Here is a 21,118-nt window from a genome sequence, read left to right on the forward strand (position 1 = left end):
TTTGCAGGATGAATGTCTAGATTCATAAAGACAAGGCCAAGTTATAACTGCTACCAGATTTTAGATAGTAGAATAGGGCAGTGGGGACCCGGAGAAAACTGCTTAAACAAAGCAACATTACCCACCCTCTTCCCCAGCTCTCCCAACAGCCAGACAGATATACTCAGAACCTGCATGCTCAGTATGACACATTCAAGCTCAGCTCTGGGATGATGACACAAGTCACGACTTTTGTGTGTCAATCTCTTATTTTAATCCTTATACCTTCAATCAAGAATCACACTGTAGATACCTTTAAAGATCAGTATAAGAAGAGTATAAGAAAAGAATCATATGTGTTTGGCAATTGAAAAACAAGTGTTACGATCTTTATTACCTAGACTGTCTTATCTAAAAATCTATTAATGTTTGTGCTAAATTTTTAATGTAAAAGCAGAATGTGGCTTACATTTAATATACTTTCAGTGAAATAAAACTCATTGTCATCTGCCTTCCCTCATGTAGAACAATTGATTTCTATCTCTATAGTGTAAGCATTTTTTGTGAAAATTTTGAAGACTCGAGTTAAAACCAGATTAACTGAAAGAAGGAAATCACTCACATTATCACATGTAAGTTACATTACTGTGTACTAGACCTCCTAACTTGAATTAGTTACATTTTCCATGCAACAAAGAGAATTTCCACAACTTGCATGAATATTATTTGGCTAGGGTATTTGGTAAACAATTCTACCATTGGATGAAAAATCGACTCTGAAGAAGAATGAAAAAAACCATCAGTAGATGCCTAATCACATTACAATGACCTATGAAGTGGGTAGAGAGATTTACAAGTCTTTAAAAAAAATTACTCTAGAATGAGTTCTAAATAAACATTGTAGGAGAAGCTATATCAAATAATTCTTCAGAGGTTGTTTGGTGCAAGAGATGAAGAAAATGTACAAAGACCAGTATTCTCAATACTAATATTCTATTGGCATGAAATGGAAACCGAGATCTGTCAATGTCCCTATTATTATTTTACGAGTTATAAAGTTGTCATAACTTCATTTCTAAGGATTTGGGATGGAACTGGGATTTCACTTGGGGACAGATACCATGCTTTCAGGAATGAAGCATGACATCATCACACACCAAATAAATACAGAACAAAAATTTCTTAAGCAATTCAATTGTCCTGAACAATGCACCATTGATCCTACACAAAGGATAGAAAAGGATAAAAAATTCTAATTTTATCCTTTCACAGAATCTCAGTTCCATTAATAAGGAAGCACTCACTGGTCTCCACAAATCTATTATCATGAACAAAATATAATGGTCATTGGACAAGATAAATGTGAGAGGCAAATCTCTTCCAGAAAAGTTCTGTAATGAGCCTGATCATACTAGCCGATTTATGACTACTAAGAAAGACTGGTGAAGGGTAATTAGGGTAGGTATCCCTAGTTGTGGGCAGAGGCAGTAAACACATCTCCCTCACCGCTGTCCTGGCCCTCTTAACTCACGTTGGAGGGAGCTCCATGTACGTTAAGATCAGGTCCCATTACTGGCTCTGTGCAATTTATTGAGTTATTTTTATTGGGCAACCATAAAGGAATCAGAGGCTGCGGAACATTTTGTTCGAAATGCAAAGGACTTTGGCACCACAATGTTACAAGTGAGGGAATTAGGGAGCAAGAGAGGGGCAAAGACTTGCCCAAACTCACAGCGCATGAGAGAACTAGAATTCAAACTGGGTCTCGCAAAAGCACTCACTAATCACTTAGTTTTCTGGAGGAACAGCAACATCAGCACAGCATTGCCCCCGGAAACTTGCAAGGAGCAGATGCGGGCCAAGAAGCCACACTTCTGGCAGCGGGCGCTCCCAGAGCGCCAAAGGAGAGTGCAAAATGATTTCCAAGTGGAGCTGAAGCTCTGGACTGGCCTCTAAGCCCTCCTGCCCAGGTCCCCTTCCAGACCATAAGCTATGCTACTACAGAACCCCAGCCGCAGCGCGGCCCGGCCGCCAGGGAGGGGACGCGGGACTTGACAGGAGGGCGCGCGCCCCGCCCGACTCACCTGTCAGCGGCCCGCGCACCCGCGCACGCGTAGGGCCGGCGATCGCGCGCGGGGTCCGCAGCCCGCTCCCACCCTCGCGCTCCGCAAGGGTTCCTGCCCCCGGCCCCAGATCTTGAGGTGGCCGGACCCCGGCTTCCGCCCCTGCCTCTTCAGGTCGTCACATGACCGAAGAGATGGACAGCAGGGCGGGGCGTCACGTGACCCCATCGCGGGCGACGGCTGATGACGCAGGAGCCCGCGCTGGCCGTTGCCGCGACTGGCTTTGCGGAGAGGATTTGGGGTCCGGGTGTGCGGACTCCGGGTGCAGCAGACCGAGTCGGGTGGTGCTGCCAGGTGAGGCGGGAGCGGGGGATGGTGGTGGCCAGCGCGGCGGGAGTTGTCGTCTAGCTCTGGGCGCGCCACAGGGACCGGCCCCGGGTCGGCTAGCCCGGGCTGCGGTCCTGGCCCGTGTCACCTCAGCGGGGCTGCTGCCGGGTACCCAGGCTGGGAGAGGCCGTCCCTCCGTCCTTCCGCGCTGTGTGTGTCGGGGCGAGGGGGACAGACAGACGGACGGACGGACCAGGAATTATTCAGGTTTGAACCGGCTTTAAAAGCAGGGCCAGGAGCCTTTGGTTCAAATAAAAGTCTCGGGGTCTCAGTTTCCTTTTCGCTTCTCGAGATTGGTGTGAGGATTAGCGGTAGTGAGAACCAGGCGCCGGGGCACCATTTGTGGTCCCTTGTAGGTGACCGAGAAATGGTGGCGTTTTTGTTGTTTCCCTGACTTTCAACAAATCTTTATTGGTTACCTATTTTGTATGAGAAGCTGTTTAACAGCTCCCAGAATATGTCAGCATTTTAGTTTAGGGAACTCCGAGGATGAAGGAACCACAGACGTCTGAGCAAATAGCTGCGAAGAGTTTTACGTGGAAGTGTGTGTGTACGTGAGTGTGCTAGGGACAGTGGTTACATGAGAGAGGGAACAAACGACTGCATGAATAAGAGAAGGCTTCCGGGAGAAAGATGTTTCTTGGCATGCTAAGAAAGGAGACACAGGCTACCAGGGACTTACAGGAGGCCAGCACGTTGTCTAGGAAGTGTTTACTCGGAGCCTATGGTGGTGTCATACAGTCAGGTGAGAAGAGGCAAGAGAAGCATTTTTATTTTCCCATTAATAATTGGCCTTACCGACAGGGCCAATTATTAATCATGTGATATAATCAAATATTATATGATTCCCTGTATATGAAGTACAGAAGGTAGTCAAGGTCAGAGTCAGAAAGTACAGTGTGGTTTCTGCTTTCTCCAGGAGCTAGGAGCCCAGGAAATGGGAGTTGTTTAATAGTTGTAAAGTTTTAGTTTTGTGAGATAAAAAGAGTTCTAGAGATTGGTTGTATAACAATGTGAATGTACTTAACACTGCTGGACTGTACACTTAAAAATGGTTAAGATGGTAAAATTCTATGTTATGTGTAATTTAACATTTAATTTTTTTTTCAATTTAGCAGGGTCATAAAGCATATGCAACTAGGATGCAAAGAAAAATGTGTGCCTTAAAAGTAATGCAGTGGATATTTTAAAAAAGGGACAGATTATTCCAGGTTGGGGCGTGCAGCTGCATTAATGATGGAACATTTCAGATGGGCTTGTGACAGAAGTTGAGTTGCTGATTCTTCCCTTATGAACTGACAGCTTGATAAGAGCACAGGGGTAGGGTGCAGGAAAGGGATTCCAGAGGCCAGATGATATTGGCACTCCATTATAAGGGACTGGGATAATCCAAGGAAGAATAATAGGAACAGTGCTGGCGAGGCAGCGTTGTTGAGAGGAAAATATAAGTATTCACGTGACTAAAGGAAGAGAGCTGAGTTATTATGAATAGCAAATCAAAGAATATGAAGAATATTCCAGGTTCGTCAGGGGAGGCAAAATAGCATGCAAGGGAAGACCTCATAAAACATCAATTTGTTTTAAACTGTCTTGGAGCTCATAGGTCTCCAAGGTAACATAAAGATTGCTGTTACCTGGGGAACGAACCAAGAAGAGATTGATCTAAACCAATGCATTGTGGATATTTGGGGGCATGATTCTTTTTAGTGACCAGCTGTCCTGTGCAGCCAGGTTGTTTAGCACCCTCCCTGGCCTCTGTCCACTAGTAGTTAGTACTGCCCCCCCATCCCCCTCCCCAGCAACCAAAAATGTCTCCAGATGTTGCTAAATGTACCCTGGAGTATGGGCAAAGTGACTGCAAAAAGCAACACTCATGTCAGGGAAAGTGAATGTGTGAAAGTATCAGAGTCAGTTCAGCTGCTGTAACAAAACACCATAAACTGGGTAGTTTATAAACAACAAAATTATTTCTTACAATTTTGGAGGCTGAGAATTCCAAGGTCAAGGGGCCATTAGACTCAGTGCCTGATGAAGCCCTAATTCCTGGTTTGTAGGTGGTTACTTACTTGGTGAGTTCTTGCTGGTAGTGGGATAAGGCAGCTCTCTGTAGAGTCCTTTATAAGGGCACTAATCCCATTCAGGTGGGTGGATCTAATCACCTCCCCAAAGCCCAGCCTCCTAATACTAACCTTGGTATTAGTTTTCAACATACTTTTTGGTTGGGGGAGCACAAGATTCTAGCAGATGGTAGCAGATTCTAAAGTGAAGAGGGGAGGGTATTCTCATGGTGGGAGCAGGATGAACAAAGTCTTGAGCTGGAATTATGAGTAGTGTATGTGAAGGAGAAAATGAAAGAAAAGCGATTAGGGTCTGACTGAGGCAGATGGTTGATTGATTCATTTAGAGGATATTTTCTGAGCTCTTGCTATTTGTGAAGCACTGTGAACATCATGGTAGATAGTAAGTAGTGTTTCACAAAATAGAGTGACTGCGAAATCATGTCAGATAAGGTGTTTGAGTCAGGGATTGCCTTTGGTTTACAAACTTAGTTTTACTTATTGGGAAGAATTGGGAAAAAAAGTATGTCTATTCCATCTTTCTGTTTCATTTATTCTCTTTGCTTCTCAGTCCAGATAACAGAAGGTCATGACTAGTTTTCCTCAGTTCTCTGTAGGAGTGAAGTTTCACTGGAGTAATGTGAATTTCCTATTCAAACAAATAATAAAGGATAACTACTGTGTGGTAGGTTTCTTTTTATCCTGAACTGCATTAACCCTTATGTATAAATTATGTCTTAATTTAGACAGTTACAACAAAATACCATAGAATTTTAGGTGACCTAAACTATAGAAATTTATTTCTCATAGTTCCAGAGGCTTAAAGTTCAAGATCAGGATGCTAGCCAGTGTGGTTAGATTCATGTGGGGACTTTCTAGGAAGAAAGCTTGCAGGTGGCTGCCTCCTTACTGTGTCTGGTACCAAGGATTGAACTCAGGGGTGCTTAACCACTGAGTCACATCCCCAGTCCCTTTTTATATTTTATTTAGAGACGGGGTTTCACTAAGTTGCTTAGGGCCTCCCTATGTTGCTGAGGCTGTTATCTTTCTGTCTCAGCCTCCTGAGCCACTAGGATTACAGGTGTGTGCCATCTCACCTGGTGGGTCTCATCTTGTAAAGTCACTCACTAGCCCATCATCTACCAAACAGGAGAGTGTGTGTATGGAGAAAGTGTGGAAAAGATTTTTATGGACTGGGCCTGGAAACAGCTCATATTTCATTGCCTTGAGTACAATCTTAGGCCACACCTAAGTGCAAGGAAAACTGTGAAGTGCAGTGGTTCAACAGCTGTTTGACTAGGTTGAAGAAGAAATGGCTTTGCTGGGCACCGGCTGATATCTGTCACAAGTGTCCTGTCTTTAGTCTACCCTGTGAAATAGTCTTATGAAACAGTCCTAGGAAGTTTGCTGTTGCATTTATTGTAGGGATATTACTGAGAATTTTTTAAACGTAACTCTTTTTATCTCATAATAATTTGTACTGCCTTAGTTGCTCTGGAAAGCTTTATTTTTCTTATGTTCCTGGTGTACTTTCTTCTTTGTGGGAAAAGTAACCTTCACTTTTGTTTTGATTGTCAGGAAGTTCACAGCTAAATTTGTATTACAAATGTAATGCCCTGTAGAATCCTAGAGCCTGCATGGCTGCATTCTCTCTCATATACTTGGTTTTCCCTTTAATTTCTGAGTTTTGACTCTGATTTTAAAGATTTTGTATTTTTACATGTTTTTGGATACATTTTTATTTATATTGTATAAAATAATCCAACTTGTTTGGGGAAATAAAGTGGGATTCTAAATAAGCACCCTCTTTCACCAAATGCACGTGTTTAAAAATCACCTTTGGGTTTTAATTTATATTCATATTTTCTCTCTTTTGGTGTTAATTTTAAAACCCCCCTTTTTAAAAATTTGTTTATTTTTATGTGGTGCTGAGGATCCAACCCAGTGCCTCACAGGTGCAAGGCAAGTGCTCTGCTGCTGAGCTACAGCCCCAGCCCGAGAACCCTTTTTGATCCCCAGATTTTAACATCTATAGCATTTTACCATGTTTGCTTCTGGTCTTTATTTTTAAGGTAAAGTTTTTAAAATACATAAAGCTAAAAGTGTATTTGATGACACTCAGGCTCAAGTGGATTATTCTTTATCCTTCCCTGACGACCCCCTACACTATCCTGCCAAGGAATGAAATCCAGTTTTCTTTCCTTCCCTTTGTCCCTGTATGCCAGGTGAAGGGGGCTCACCCCACTTTCCTACCTCATGACCGCTTTTCATTATAATTTTTTCTTCACGTCAGATGCTCTCTTTGGATAACTTAAACTTTCCTCAATCCTAATCTAGCTTAACCGCCTTCTTATCATTGAAGACCATGTCTTCCCTCAGTTATGCTTGTGGTCATTTCTTTTTTGAACCTCTTAGTGTACAGGGTTTTGAAATCTCTTTCTCTTTTGAATTCATAGTACTTGGTTTATTTTTCTAATATGCATATGTTCTCTTTCAAGCTTGTGTTGAAGGGTTGTTGCAGAAATTGATTGAATTTTCTCAGAATATTGAGTAGTTATGGTTACATGGAATATATGTTTTGGTCTTGGAAAAAGGCTTTGGATTTGTGGAAGGCTTTGGCTACTCTGCTCATAATGCCAAATTTTATTATATAGGCAACATGGAGTTAAGACCGACCTTCCTTCTTTTTATTGTCTGTTTTCATTATTGGCATCCCTGTCTCTCTTGTCAGCAAGTGCAAATACCCTAAGGTTAAAATCATGCCTAGGTTATTAAAGTCACGCTTTGAAAACCACTGCTCTACAGCACCTGACCATGTGCTGTAGAGCAGTGGTTTTCAAAGCGTGATTCCTGGATCAGCAGCATCCGCATTACTGGAAGTTTGTTGGAAGTTCAGGTTCTTTGGTCTAATACCTACTGAATTAGAAATTGCAAGGTTGAGGCCCAGCAATCAGGGTTTCAGCAGCCCTGTCAGGTGATGTGCTAACACTGAAGCCTAGGTATAGCACAACAAGAATTACATAGAATGTCTTCAAACACAGGTTGTTAGGGCCCGAGAATCTGCATTTCTAACAAGTTCAGAGGTGATACTAATGCTACTTGGTTATGGACTATTTGGGGAACCACTGTTGGTATGAAGCCCTTTGGGTATCATTTGATATGAATCAGGAAGTGGGAAGAGGGTTTTGAACAGGGGAGCCACTTGATTTTATGTACATTTTCAAATTTTCTTTCAGGGTAACTGTTTTGAGAATTGAGTGGAAAAGATAAGGTTGGGATCTGGGAGACCAGGTTGGAGGCTGTTATGGTTTGGATCCTTAATGTCCCTGGGAAAGCTCCTATGTTAATGCAAGAATGTTCACAGGGGAAATGATGATCAGATTCCAAGAGCTGTAACTGCATTAGTGAAAGTACAACTATGCTGGATGGGTATGGCTGGAGGAAGTGGGTCACCGGAGGGCATTCTTTTGGGCATTAGATCTTGTCTGCAGCTCCTTGTACTGTCTTTCTCTGCTTCCTGGCTGCCAGGCTCTGAGCAACTTTCCTCTGCCACACCATTTCTCCATGATGTTCTGCCTTGCCTCAGGCCTGGAACAATGGATTTGGCTGACCATGTACTGAACCTCTGAAATCATAGCACCCCAAATAAACTTTTCCTTCTCTAAATTGTTCTTGTCAGATATTTTGATCACACCAAAAAAAAGCTGACAAACACAAAGATAGCGTTTTTAATCAGGTAGTAACAGTAGAATTGGTGAGAATGGTGGGATTCTGACAAAAGTTTTGATGAGTTTGATTTTGATGAGGAGGATTAAATATGATCAAGGTTTTTGATTTAAAAAGTGGAAATTAGTAAGATGGAACCTACTACAAAAGGAAAAGGTTTGAGAGCAGGTAGGGAAGTGGGAAGGGAGGTGTTGGGTGTTCAGTGTTCTTGTTGATAGTACTTACATGGAATGGGACTGGCTGGGAGCCCTGGGTGGGTGGGAGAGGATGGAGAAGAGAGGTGACCAGGGCACTAAGCCTGAGCCTGCCAGCATTAGGATTTGCCAGCATTGAGATTTGGGAGGGAGAGATGCACTGTTTTTAGGTGTCCGGGGTACATGTCATGTTTCACTCCTTTATTATTTCACCATAACTTTACTGAACGGCTATGTGTGCCACTCCATTTTAGGTGCTTGACATAAAGCAGTGAACACAACAAAGACTTTGTCCCTAAGGAACTTGTAGTCTAATTGGGAAGTAGATACAATAAACATGATAAACAAAAGAATGTTGTTTGGTAGTATCTCTTGTGAAGAAAGATAAAACAGAAAAAGGAGAAGAGGGAATGACCTGAAATCTGATGGGGATGGGGAGCACTTGCTATTTTGCATAGGGCATCGAAGGTAGGCATTTGAAGGGAGACCTTAGGGAAGTGAGAAAGGTGGCAATGTAGATATTTAGGGGATAGGTATCCTGGCAGAAGAAACAGAGAAGCATGGCCCTGAGGCAGGGTTGTACTTGATTTTTATATAGATGGAAAAGAATAAGAGACCAAATTCTGAATGCTGAAGCCCTCCATCATATGGCACTCAGGCAGATGCAGAGGAACAGCAGAGAATGAGAACCATCTATGGATAGAAGAGCAACCGGGCAGGGGAGGCAGGTCAGAAAGTGCACCAGGAAGGAGGGATGATGAACTGTGCCAGATGCTATTGATTGATAGGTCAAAGGAGATAGGGACTGTAGTAGTGATCTTTGTAAGAGCAGTTGCATCTGAGTGGTTGGGGTGGAAGGCTGGCAGGAGTGGGTCCAAGAGAGAATGAGAGGAAAGAGTTTGGAGACAGAAAAATCTGTGAAAGAGTTTTGCTATAATAGTGAGCAGAGAAATGGGGGTGGTGACCATGGGTGAACCTAAAGGGAAAGTGGGAGGATGTTTTCTTTAAGGTAGGAGAAATAATGGTTCCTTTGTTTGCTGTAGGGAATCAGGAGAACAGGGAGAATTACTGGGACAGTGTGTAGAGAAGGGAAGGATCTAGTGGATAAGTGGTGGGGGGTTGGCTTGCCAAGGAGCAGGCACAGATTACTCCTGTTATCAAAAAGGAAGGCAGAGGAAGGAAGAGGCAAGCAGTGGGAACTTGTAAAACATCTCTTCTGTTTGTGTTTCCTCAGTGAAATAGGAAATGAGATTTTTAGTTTGTGGTGAAGATGGAGGAGGAAGAGTTGGAAATTTGTAAAGAGTCGTAAAAGGGTATTATTTTTCTGTAATTAGGAAAATTCAAATAGTTGTAGAGAGTTGTATATTCTTTGCAAATGTCTTTGCTCTTTATTCCTATATTCCTTTCTTCTTCTTGAATGGTTTTCTCTCCATCCATTAAATTTCTTTCTTTATCCTGGTAAGATCAGTTAGCCTTGGTGTCTTTGATCACTTAAGGCAAAGTTAAGCATTACTAGTGCCTCCACTTTTCAGTAACTCCCACACTGCTCCCCCCCACCCCTCCCCTCCTCTTTTGTGTCTGCCTCCCTCCCTCTGCTGCCCTCCCTCCCTCTACTGCTCAACTGTGAGCTCTGCTGATGAGAGGCTGAGTATTTCTAGGGTCTAGAATAGTGCATGGCATATGGTAGGTTTTCACTGAAGGAAAAGAAACAAAATAGTGCTTGAAAATGAGTCTTAAGAGCACTCATCTTGAAAATTATGACATTTCCATGCTAGAAGTGCCATACACTTAAGGAGGTACTTATATTAAATATTTGTTGACTGAATTCTTCGAATTGTCAGTGAGTTGTAATTGTGGATGATTGCACTAAACTAAAACCTCAGAAATAAAAATCAGCATCTTATGTGTCACTGTACCCTTTGTTTTTAATGAGTCTAAAGATAGACATGCTAAGGCCCTATTTGAGTGAATGGACCTAATTCAGGAGGAGATAATTGAGAAACTACAGTAGTAGTACAAATGCGAGGTAAAAATGGTTGTCATGGAGAGGAGGAAATGCCAGAGATAGTGCATAGCTGTCTACTAAGAAAGAAGGGCAGGTTCCCATGCTGATTGACTGTGTACTAGATGCTAGTCCATGTCATGATTACTCCTTCCCATGCCTTTTCTGGGGCGTTCAGTTTGCTTGTGGTCACACAGTAGTAAAATTGTAGAGTCTGAGTTCATGATTCCAGGAAAATGTCTTTCTGTTACCATACAGCCTTAGGAACAGCCAGCCTCCCAGCCTAGTAAGCCTCTGTGGGTTTTATTTTTCTAATTGATTTCAGTGGATTGAATTTCAGATGATTTCTGAATTAAGCAAACATGTCTTTCTGTAGGCACTTTACATAAAGAAGTCCAAAGCTTAAAGATTGGGTGGTTGAAAGTAGAGTTTTAGGGAGTTTAATATAAAGGTAATAAATGAATCTGCTAAAATGGATGAATTAACAGAAGATGAGAAGTCTACACAGAAATTTTGCTTTTATTGAATCTTGGGGTCTCCCAAGTTTATAGATGTGCTAGAACTTGGAGAAGCAGTCAGGTAATTTTTACAGTTTTCAGAATTCAAACTGCAAATATATCTGATAAGTTAAAAATTACAGATTTTTGCTAGGCGTGGTGGCGAATGCCTATAATCCCAGCTGCTCTGGAGGCTAAGGCAGGAGGATAGTGAGTTAAAAGCCAGCCTCAGCAATGACGAGGCAACTCAGTGAGACCCTGTCTCTAAATAAAATATAAAATAGGGCTGGGGATGTGGTAGAGTGGTTGAATGCCCCTGAGTTCAATCCCTGGTATCTCCCCACCCCCCAAAATTATAGATTTTCAAAATCCTGCCTTATTAGGCTTTTATTATTATTGTTTTTTGTTTTAGAAAAATGCATCATGGATAACTTGTTTTATGTTTTAGGCTGTTACTGAATTCTTCAGAGAATCAAAGAATCTTTTGGAAGAGGGTATTCTACCTGCTTTAAAAAATGAAGACAGTTAACCTTCATCCTGTATTGTGTGCATCGGTGTTTGGTGGCCCAGATGATGGCACGATGCTCTTGTGTCCTTTCAGGGGACACTGAATGTAGATAATAGTATGGCACCTGGATATTGGATATAGTCATATGATTATTTACAACTTTCCTATTTTCATATATGGTTATTTTTCTAACATACAACTCTTGTTACTGTGTTTAAAATTTAGGTAATAATTCCAAGATGCCAGGGCGTTCCAGTTCAAGTTCAGGTTCAACTGGTTTCATATCCTTCAGTGGTGTAGAGTCTGCTCTCTCTTCCTTAAAAACCTTCCAATCCTGTATCAGCTCCGGAATGGACACAGTGTCTAGTGTGGCTTTGGATCTTGTGGAAACTCAGAGTAAGTAAAACTTAAAGCTCATTTCTTTTTTTTTTTTGGGTGCTGAGAATTGGTCCCAGTGCCTTGTATGTGCTAAGCAAGTGCTCTGCAAATGAGCTAAATCCCTAACCCCTAAAGCTTGTTTTTTTATTTCTACTTTGAGATAACATTGTGTGGTAGCATTACTCTAAGGATGTCTTTTGAATATTCTTGGGACAGTCATTTAGTCCCTCTGTACATCTGTTTTTATACCTTGTTCTGTACATCACATGCCAGTGTACTGAGGGTGAACTAGACTGATTCATTCCTTTGTATTCACGTGGTTGTGCTTCATTAGAGACTACACTAGAAATAGATGGTCAAAGACATGAAAGCTTCTGATCTCAGGGGACATGCAGTTCCCAAAGATTGTGACATTCATGAACTCTAAGGTCTGTAAATGGGTTGTGTTACTGTTCTTTTCCAGATTGTCCATTCTTGATTATCCAACAGATGGACTAAGGTAATGCTAGGGATACCAGCGAAGGAAGCTCTCTACAAAATGAGAGAAGTTCAACTTTGATGAACTTTACCCTCATTTTTTTTTTTTTTCAATTAGAAAATCTAGAAATACATTGCCTACTTTGTTTGGATTAGAGTTGTCTATTTTATATGATATATGGAGGGGAGCAACATAATCTTTTTGTTTTGTTCTTAATGACATTCACTGGTTTTGAGCAATTGGTGATGTGCCTTGGTGTGATTGTCTTTGTTTATCTTGGTCTGATGTTCTTTGAGTTTTGTGGATCTGTGGACTTAATCATTCACACCAAATTTTGGGAACCTTTCTACTACTGTTTCTTCAAGGATTTTCCCTGTCTCTCCCATTATTTCTAGGATTCCAGTAATGTATATGTTAGGCTATTTGATATTGTCTTATAAATCACCGGGGCTTAGTTTGTTTATTTTTTTCAATCCTTTTCCTCTGTGGTTTCAATTTGAATAGTTTGTTTTCTTTTTGTGGTCTGGTGCTGGGGATTGAATCCAGGGCCTTTTGCATTCCAGGCAAAAACTATACCACTGGACTACATCCTGGTCCCTCAATTTGATTAGTTTCTATTACTATCTTCAGGTTCATTCCTCTTCTGCAGTGTCTAATCTGTTAATTCTATCAGTAGATTTTTAATTTCAGATTTTTAATTTCTTTCAGTTGTTGAAGACATAATAAAGAATTAAATGGAAACTCTTTTCCCTTTCTCTTTCTGTCTTGCTTATGTTTTCTTTTGCATTCTTGAATACATGAAGTCTGTTTATAATACTGTTTTAGCATTTTTGCCAGCTAATTCTGTCTATAGCTGCCTCATCCCAAGGACATTGTGAGTATGTATGTTAAAGACTATGAATTTTTTTAAAAATAAAAATGAATACGGTTTTTACTGGCTTTAAAAGCAGGACTATGAACTGTTCATTCAAATAAACTCTCCAGGTCTCAGTTGTTTTCCCATTTTCAGTAATTACAGTATCATTTTGCTGTTGTCCCACTGTCTGCAAGCAGTTGTTTATGGCAGTGGACTAGTCCCATGCTCATGGCTAGCAGCAGAAGTCACCATTTGTTTGATGTGAGGCCGTTAAAAGTTTTAATTCTGCCTAGCCTGATTTGGTGGTAATGGATATTTGGCTTTGGTAGGTAGGCCTGGATAAAAGTGATAATAAGATCTTAAGCCATAAGAAAGAAGAACTAGGGCACATACTCCTTGGGAATTGTATTAGTTTCTTTTCAGAATTTACATTGAAAATGTGTAGGTATTTTAGCAACAGTTTTGTATTTGTTTTATTTGATTTCAAATAAGAAGTATATTTTGATATAAAGCACAATATACTTTGTATAATTTTTAAAAATATTTTTCTTTTTAGTTGTAGACGGACACAATATCTTTATTTATTTATTTTTATGTGGTGCTGAGGATCGAACCCAGTGCCTCACACATGAGAGGCAGGCACTCTACCATTGAGCTATAGCTACAGCTCTACTTTGTATAATTTAAAAATAAAAATGAGCACAATTTTTCCAAAAAGTTTGTATTCTCAAGAAGGCATCTGCAGTTACTCTATAAAGAATTGCATAGCAAATATTTTCAAAGAGTTGTGAGCCATGTAGTCTCATAAACTTCTGCAATTCTGCTGTTGCAGTGCCAGAGCCACCATGCATAGTATGTAAATGAGTGGAAATGGCTGTAGTCCAATAAAACTTTATTTACAAAAACAGCCAGTAGTTTGCCAACCCCTCCTTTAGAGTCATAGTTATTAAATATGTATTTAAAAAATGGGTTACTTTTTGGGCTGTGGTTGTGGCTTAATGGCAGAGTGCTTGCCTTGCACATGTGGGGCCCTGGGTTTGATCCCCACCACCACATAAAAATAAACAAAGATATTGTGTCCATGTATGAGTAAAAAAATTTAAAAAAAAAAAATGGATTATTTATTTTGATTATTTGGATCAGTGTTGTAGCAAATACATGATTTTTCTTTTACCAAGAAAAGCTAATTTAAGGCAAATTGTAAGAAAGTTATATGGGGAAAAATGGGATAAAGAGCTTTGAGAGATGTAGAGTCACCAGGAGCATAGAATACTTGTGAACTCAGTATACATATGCATACATAACAGAGGCATACAAAAATACACATATACACATTTTATTTAATACCATCAGTCAGAATAGTAAGGTAGTCAGTGAATATGTATCCAATGACTGTTCTTTGTATAATTGAGTTCTAGGTCTTAAGGACACTATTATTAAATAGTTCTCCCTTCACAGAGCTCACCATTTTAATGGGACATAATAAAATGAAGAACAATGGGAAAACTGAAAAGATGTTACAAGCCTACAAATAATTAATGTCACCACTGATCTCATCAAAAAGTCATAAATTCTCAGATTTATAAGTGTGAACACAAATTCTTCAAAATTTAATTTTTTCTTTAAAAATCTCATTAGCAACAAATATTGTTAGTTGTCTCTGAAGTTAACAGGCTCACTTTATTCATTTTCAAGAAAATGTCTGCCAGATACCCAAGTGTCAGTTTTCAAGCTTTTCTCCTGAGATAGCCATCTTTCTTTGATATGCAGCAGAAATGTTTTATACACACTTCCTATTTTATCACAGAATATTAAAGGATATTTTCTTTATGCTTATGGTTGAGATTTAATAAACTTAATAAGTTGTACTAGTACATTAAGGACATTCTTAAGTGAATTTGGCATCTGTTTTACCAGTGAGTGCATGGTGGGAATACAGTGACTTATACTAGTACAATTTGGTTTATGCTGAGGCTCCAGCAGTTTTTCTCACAAAACTGCTTTTGTGCCATTGGTATTAATGTCCAATATGGCAAAACAAAATGGAACAAAGAAAAATAAGCAAATGATACCTTAAAATTATTATGAAGATAGTTTTGACCTATGGACTCCCTGAAAGGGTCCCAGGGATCATACTCTGAGAACCATTGACTTATGAAACCAAGTTTCAGTGCTTAAAAGCAGGAGGTAGATGACAGAAATTCTCTGCAGAGAGCAAGCCTAGGGCACTCCTCACTGGGATGTTTCAGCAAGAGCTTGTTAGGAGAGCAGTGTGTTAAAGAATCTTGGTTTAATATTATTAAATATTATAAAGAATAATTTATCATTTAAAAAATTTACTCACAAACTGAAGAAAATGTCCTTATGTTCCCAAATGATTTGTTGGTGTGCTTTTCTTCTTCACAAGAATTTCTAAGTGTACATAACAATTCCCAAGAAGGCATATCATAGCCAATTTTAAATTAAATGAGTTTTTTATGGCCAAATTATATAAAAAACCAAACTATAAAAACTCAAATTTTTATAGCAAAAATTAATATTTGACATGACACATTGTCCCATTGTCTTTTTTAATTGACAACATTAAAAATTGTACATACTTTTGGGGTACCATATGTACATAAATGTGAATACATTGTATAATGTTCTAGTCATGGTAAACATACCTATTTCTTTAGACATTTGTCATTTCTTTGTAGTATAAACATTCAAAATTCTTCTTTCTAGCCTTTTTTGAAAAAAAATATATTATCTATATATTATAGATGACTAAATATTACATAATAATCATTCTCCTGTGTAGTAGAGCACCAAAACCATTCCCCCTGTCTAACTGTGACCTTAGTGCCTGCCAGCCAGCCTTACCTCATCCCACTGTCCCCTCTGCCATCCCATGCAGCCATTCACAGCCCTGGTGATGTAGCGAATTGATTAGGAGGGAAAAAATATGCACATTTATGTGTGTGTGTGTATGTATATATATATATATATATATATTTTTTTTTTATATATATATATATATACTGTTCTTTCATGTATTGAAAATTTGTATTCATCACCTTTTAGATCTGTTTCCTTTGTTCTCACTTTAGTACCCACCCAGCCAAGAAGCACAGTTTTCATTTTATGATGGTTAGTTATTAGAGAGTTAGTGCTGATAGGAAGGAGCATCAGAGTGAAATGTGAGGCAGGCCTGGACATCTGTGTCCTCAAGCAGGGCTAACCTCTCACATTTGCAGAGGTTAAACATTTAGTTGAGAGAATAGTTGGGATGCATCACCTTATTTTAGGAAAAGGGAGTACTCATTTTACTTTTACACTAAAAAAGTCTTGAAAATTACTTACTTAATTACTTACTTGATATGCCAGCACAAGCCATCTGATATTTTCAAGACTTTTCTCTTAGGAAGATTCACGATGTGAATTTTCACTATGTTGTAGTACATTTCTCCATCTAGAGAACCGTTTCCTTTTATTAGATTCTTGTTAAATCCCTTTGGCCTTTGCCCTGTGCTTTATTTCATAATTACACTATTGGATAGAAGCAGTAATTAGAAGTAGGTGGTTCTAATGGTGGTGGTGGCCACAAAGGCAATGTAAGTAACAATAACTAGAAGAAGTCAATTTTTGTGTTTCTTAAATCAATTTTATAACTGAATACAATTTTAAAAGCAAAATATTATTAAACCATTAGATGAAAAAAATTCAAATGGATTGGAAGTACAGTGTTGACTATAAAGTTAACAATTATTGTTCAAGTTAAGGAGTTATTTATATGATCAAAGTTAGCATTAGGGTTATTTATATTCTCAAAGGGTGCAATGTTGTGAGTTGGCTGATTCTAATATTGCAGAAATTGAGGTTACAGACTCTGAAGTGCCCCTGTGTTTGCTGTGGGTCACTGGTGTACCTGTTTCTCTCTGCTAGATAAACTATGGAGCCAACCTAGGTGCCCCTCAATAGATGAATGAGGAAGAAGGAAATTGAAATTGAAAATGTAACATGCATGAAACAATGGAGTATTACTCAGTTATGAAAAAGAATGACTTTATGGCATTTGTTGGTAAATGGATGAAATTGGAGACTAAAGTATAAAGGTAGTTTCTATACGAGGATGTGCAGGGAAAGGAACCCTTGAACTGTACTGTTAGTGGAACTATAAATTAATATAGTCATTACAGAAAGTAGTATGGACATTCTTTAAAAAGTTGAAAACAGAACTCCCATATGATCCAGCAGTCCTACTCCTGGGTATATATCCAGAGGAAATGGAATCAATATATCAAAGGGACATCTGCATTCTCATGTTCATTATAGCATTATTCACAATAGCCAAGATATGGAATCAATCTAAGTTTCCACCAATGGATGAATGGCTAAAGAAAATGTGGTACACACCCCCACCACCCCCACACACAGTAGACTATAGTTTAACCTTTTATAAAAAGGAAATCCTATTATTTGTAAAAACATGGATGAACCTAGAGAATGTCACATTAAGTGAAATAAGCCAGGCACAGGACAAATGTCACATGATCTCCCTTATGTGTGGAATCTTAAAAAGCCAAAAAACCAAAAACTCAAAATTAGAGAGTAGAATAGTGGTAACAAGGGGCTGGGATAAGGAGAATGGGGGATGGTAGAAATATTGGTCAAAGGAAAGAAAACTTAAGTTAGACTGTGGAAGTAAGCTTAAGAGATCTGTTGTACATGGTGTCTATAGTTAATAATGTATCATATACTTGAAAATTGCTAAAAGAGTAAGTATTAAGTGTTATCACAAATAACTATAAGTATTTGAGGTAATAGGTATTTTCATTAGCTTGATTTATCCATTCCACAATGTAAATCTAATTCAAAACATCATGTTGTACACCATAAGTGTGTGTGTGTGTGTGTGTATGCATATATATATATATATTTTTTTTTCTGTTAATAATGGAAATAAATTAAGTCAGGCATGATTATGCATGCCTGTAATCCCAGCAACTTGGGAGGCTGAGACAGGAGTTTGAGGCCAGCCTGGTCAACTTAGTTTATACACTTAAAAAAAGAATTAAAAAGTGAATATTGATATATTAACAATATGTGGAGATAATTCCTAAAGAATATTAAAAGTTTAGCTCTAAAAAAACTCGGTTCTTTCTTGCCAATATCTTCATGTTTCCCAGGATAATGTTTGTTTTTCATTATTGTAGCATCTTTGTAGATTTTGTAGTTGATTGGGTAAAAAGAGCTTCTGAACAGAAATTTTTGGAGGAGGAAATTGAAGTGTGTTAATAAAAAGAATCACAAGGAAAATTTTTGCATGAGTTGGGGTGGGACCTCAGCATAATAAAGTGTAAACCAACCTTTTAATATCAGTTTAGGCCTGCAAAAAGATCTGTGAGAATAAAATTCATATTATTTTTCCTCATCACCCCTTCTTTCTCTTCAGCATTTCTCCATGTTCATGTTGATAATCTGTTAATATTGCCTTAGTGGGGAAAGGAACCTTAGTGGTTAGGAAATCAGGTGCTTTGCCCTCTGGTTCTTTCCTCAGAGAATGGAGCTTTTCAGAATGAGTGAGGTTCACAGACTGGGTTGGGCAGAGAGCAGAGGTGTGAGCTATTGACAGCGGTGTGGCTGCTCCCCTTTGAATTTTACAGGGTTCTCCTCCCTATGGTTCTACACCAAAATAAGTAAATTCCCTCAGTTATTAAGATTAAATCTGATGAGATTTGGACTTGTTTTCAGATTGTATGCTCAAGAAATTACCTATAAATACATGATTTGAATATCTGGGCACAAATGTTTTGCCTGTCATGTTTAAGCCCTTAGAATTAAGAATTAGGCCGGGCGCAGTAGCACACACCTGGAATCCCACTGGCTCTGTAGGCGGAGGCAGGAGGCTCAAAACCAGCCTCAGCAATTTAGTGAAGTGCTAAGCAACTCAGTGAGACACTGTCTATAAATAAAATACAAAATAGAGCTGGGGATGTGGCTCAGGGGTCAAGTGCCCCTGAGTTCAATCCCCAGAATAAAAAATAAAAAAAAAAATTAAGAATTAGAACTTGCCCCTCTTCCCTCTCCTCTCAGAAGTTCTAACCTCCTTTCCTGTTTTATTTTTATTCCTGCTAATTTTATTACCTCACTCTCTAACATACTGTGAAATCGGCTTATGAATTTCGCTTATTGCTTGTCTCCGTCCTGAATGTAAGCCCCATGGCAGTAGGGCTCCTTCCATCATTCCCCCTACCCTCTGCCATGGTGCTGGGGATGGATCCCAGGGCCTCATGCATGCTAAGCAAGTGCTCTATCACTGAGCCACATCCCCAGTCTGACAGCAGAACTTCCTATCAGGTGCCCCTGCCACCTGCTATTGCCTATATGTACCTGATAAATAGTAAGCATTCATGAAATAGATTAATATGCTTAAAATTTATAGTAAAAATGACTATAAATTTTTTCCTTTAATTGATTGTCTTGTTCATTCATATAAACACATCCATATCCACAGATCATATATATGCTCCATCCAGGTATGTATCCTATTCACAGCCATAAATGCATAGCTATATGTGTGTGTGTGGGGGGGATCTCAACACAATGAAGTGTTTACACACACACACATACACACATACAGGGGCCATTTGTCTTCCTGGGGTCCTTTGGCAATACTGAGACATTTTGGATGTCATAGCTTGGGGGTGTGGCATATGTGTGCTGCTGCCCTCTTCTGGTCTGCAGGAGTTGAGATGCTACTAAGCATACTATGCCTAGCTTAGCTCTAGCACAATCAAGAACTATCAGCTGGGCTGGGGACATGGCTCAAGTGGTAGTGCACTTGCCTAGCATTCGTGAGGCACTTGGTTAATTCTCAGCACCATATAAAAAAAATAAAATAAACATATGTGTCTACCTAAAACTAAAAAATAAATATTAAAAAAAAGAACTATCAGCTTGCAGTGTAAATAGTGTTGATGTTGAGGAACTCTCATGTACACATGTGTACTCATATAAATACATATCAATTAAATTTGATTAAAATTTAATTTCTGCTTGGAATTTTTGAAATTTGGAAAGTGAAAAGCATGGACAATACTTTAGGTAAATAATACTTGGGTTTTTACTATTTTGCATGCTGGAAATTAAGACTTCTCCCAAGACATATATAATATATAATATATAATATATAATATATAATATATATAATATATATATATATATATTTAGGTACTGGGGATTGAACCCATGGGGCATTTAACAACTGAGCCACATCCCCAGCCCTTTTTGTTTTTAAAATTATTTTTAGTTGCTAATGGACCTTTATTTTTATTTATATGTGGTGCTGAGAATTGAATCCAGTGCCTCATACATTCATACATGCTGGGCAAGCGCTCACCTGGACTGTAGGTACTTGAGGGTAGGTAGGCTCCTTGTATAGTCATCCACAGCCCCCTACTGTCAGAGGTTCTCTGTACTGCTTATTGAGCAAATCATTTAAGTCAAAGAATTAAGGTACTTGGGCCTTGGGATCTAGAGGCCATGGTAGGAGTTCTGACCTCACTTGTGGAAATGGAAAAACATCACCAGTCAGCTCCCTGACAAAGGGAGAGTTGGAATTAACAGCATATCACTGTACATATCTCACACTGGAGCAGATTTGCGTTTATTAAAGAGATGTTTGTCTAAAAGCTCTGAAGATTATAAAGCCTATAGACTGGAGGAGCTTCAGGGTCATTCAACCATTTATGAAGTGGTGAAGTAAGGGAAGAAAAGGGAGTCGTTATAGCCTATGATAGGCCCATGCTGTTTACTGAAAGGGGTAAACATTTTTATCTTCGCTCCAAACTGCAGACAGGGATTTGAATTTGGACTCAGTTCTTCTGACTCCAGCTCCAGGATCTTTCCTTTCTGATGGCAGTAATCCTTGACAGCTGTTAGCAATGTCCCAGGCATTTGTTTGCACCAGCATTTTCTCTACTTCTTATTGCAGTTATATGAAGTTTGT

General features: G+C 39.2%; 2 protein-coding genes across 7 annotated transcripts in view; one reads left to right on the forward strand and one right to left on the reverse strand.

Moving 5' to 3' along the window:
• Window positions 1-2,225, reverse strand: part of Washc5 (WASH complex subunit 5) — a 57,495-nt gene extending 55,270 nt beyond the window's left edge. Inside the window, exon 1 of the mRNA XM_046464602.2 lies at window positions 2,064-2,225. The gene's annotated coding sequence lies outside the window, so the exon portion shown is untranslated. The remainder of the gene's footprint in view (window positions 1-2,063) is intronic.
• A 53-nt stretch (window positions 2,226-2,278) lies between these two features.
• The window catches only part of Nsmce2 (NSE2 (MMS21) homolog, SMC5-SMC6 complex SUMO ligase), a 230,232-nt gene continuing 211,392 nt past the window's right edge, over window positions 2,279-21,118 (forward strand). For all 6 annotated transcript variants that reach the window (XR_006856199.2, XM_046464623.2, XM_046464624.2 and 3 more), the window contains exons 1-2: window positions 2,279-2,396; window positions 11,639-11,809. Coding sequence is in view for 5 of the 6 variants with exons in the window: in XM_046464623.2 (XP_046320579.1) it covers window positions 11,653-11,809 (157 nt within the window). In the remaining variant the exon portion in view is untranslated. The remainder of the gene's footprint in view (window positions 2,397-11,638; window positions 11,810-21,118) is intronic.

Source organism: Marmota monax, unplaced genomic scaffold (assembly GCF_021218885.2).
Source record: "Marmota monax isolate L192 unplaced genomic scaffold, Marmota_monax_Labrador192_F-V1.1 WCK01_AAM20220418_F8-fsc00003, whole genome shotgun sequence".
Lineage (NCBI taxonomy): Eukaryota > Metazoa > Chordata > Mammalia > Rodentia > Sciuridae > Marmota > Marmota monax.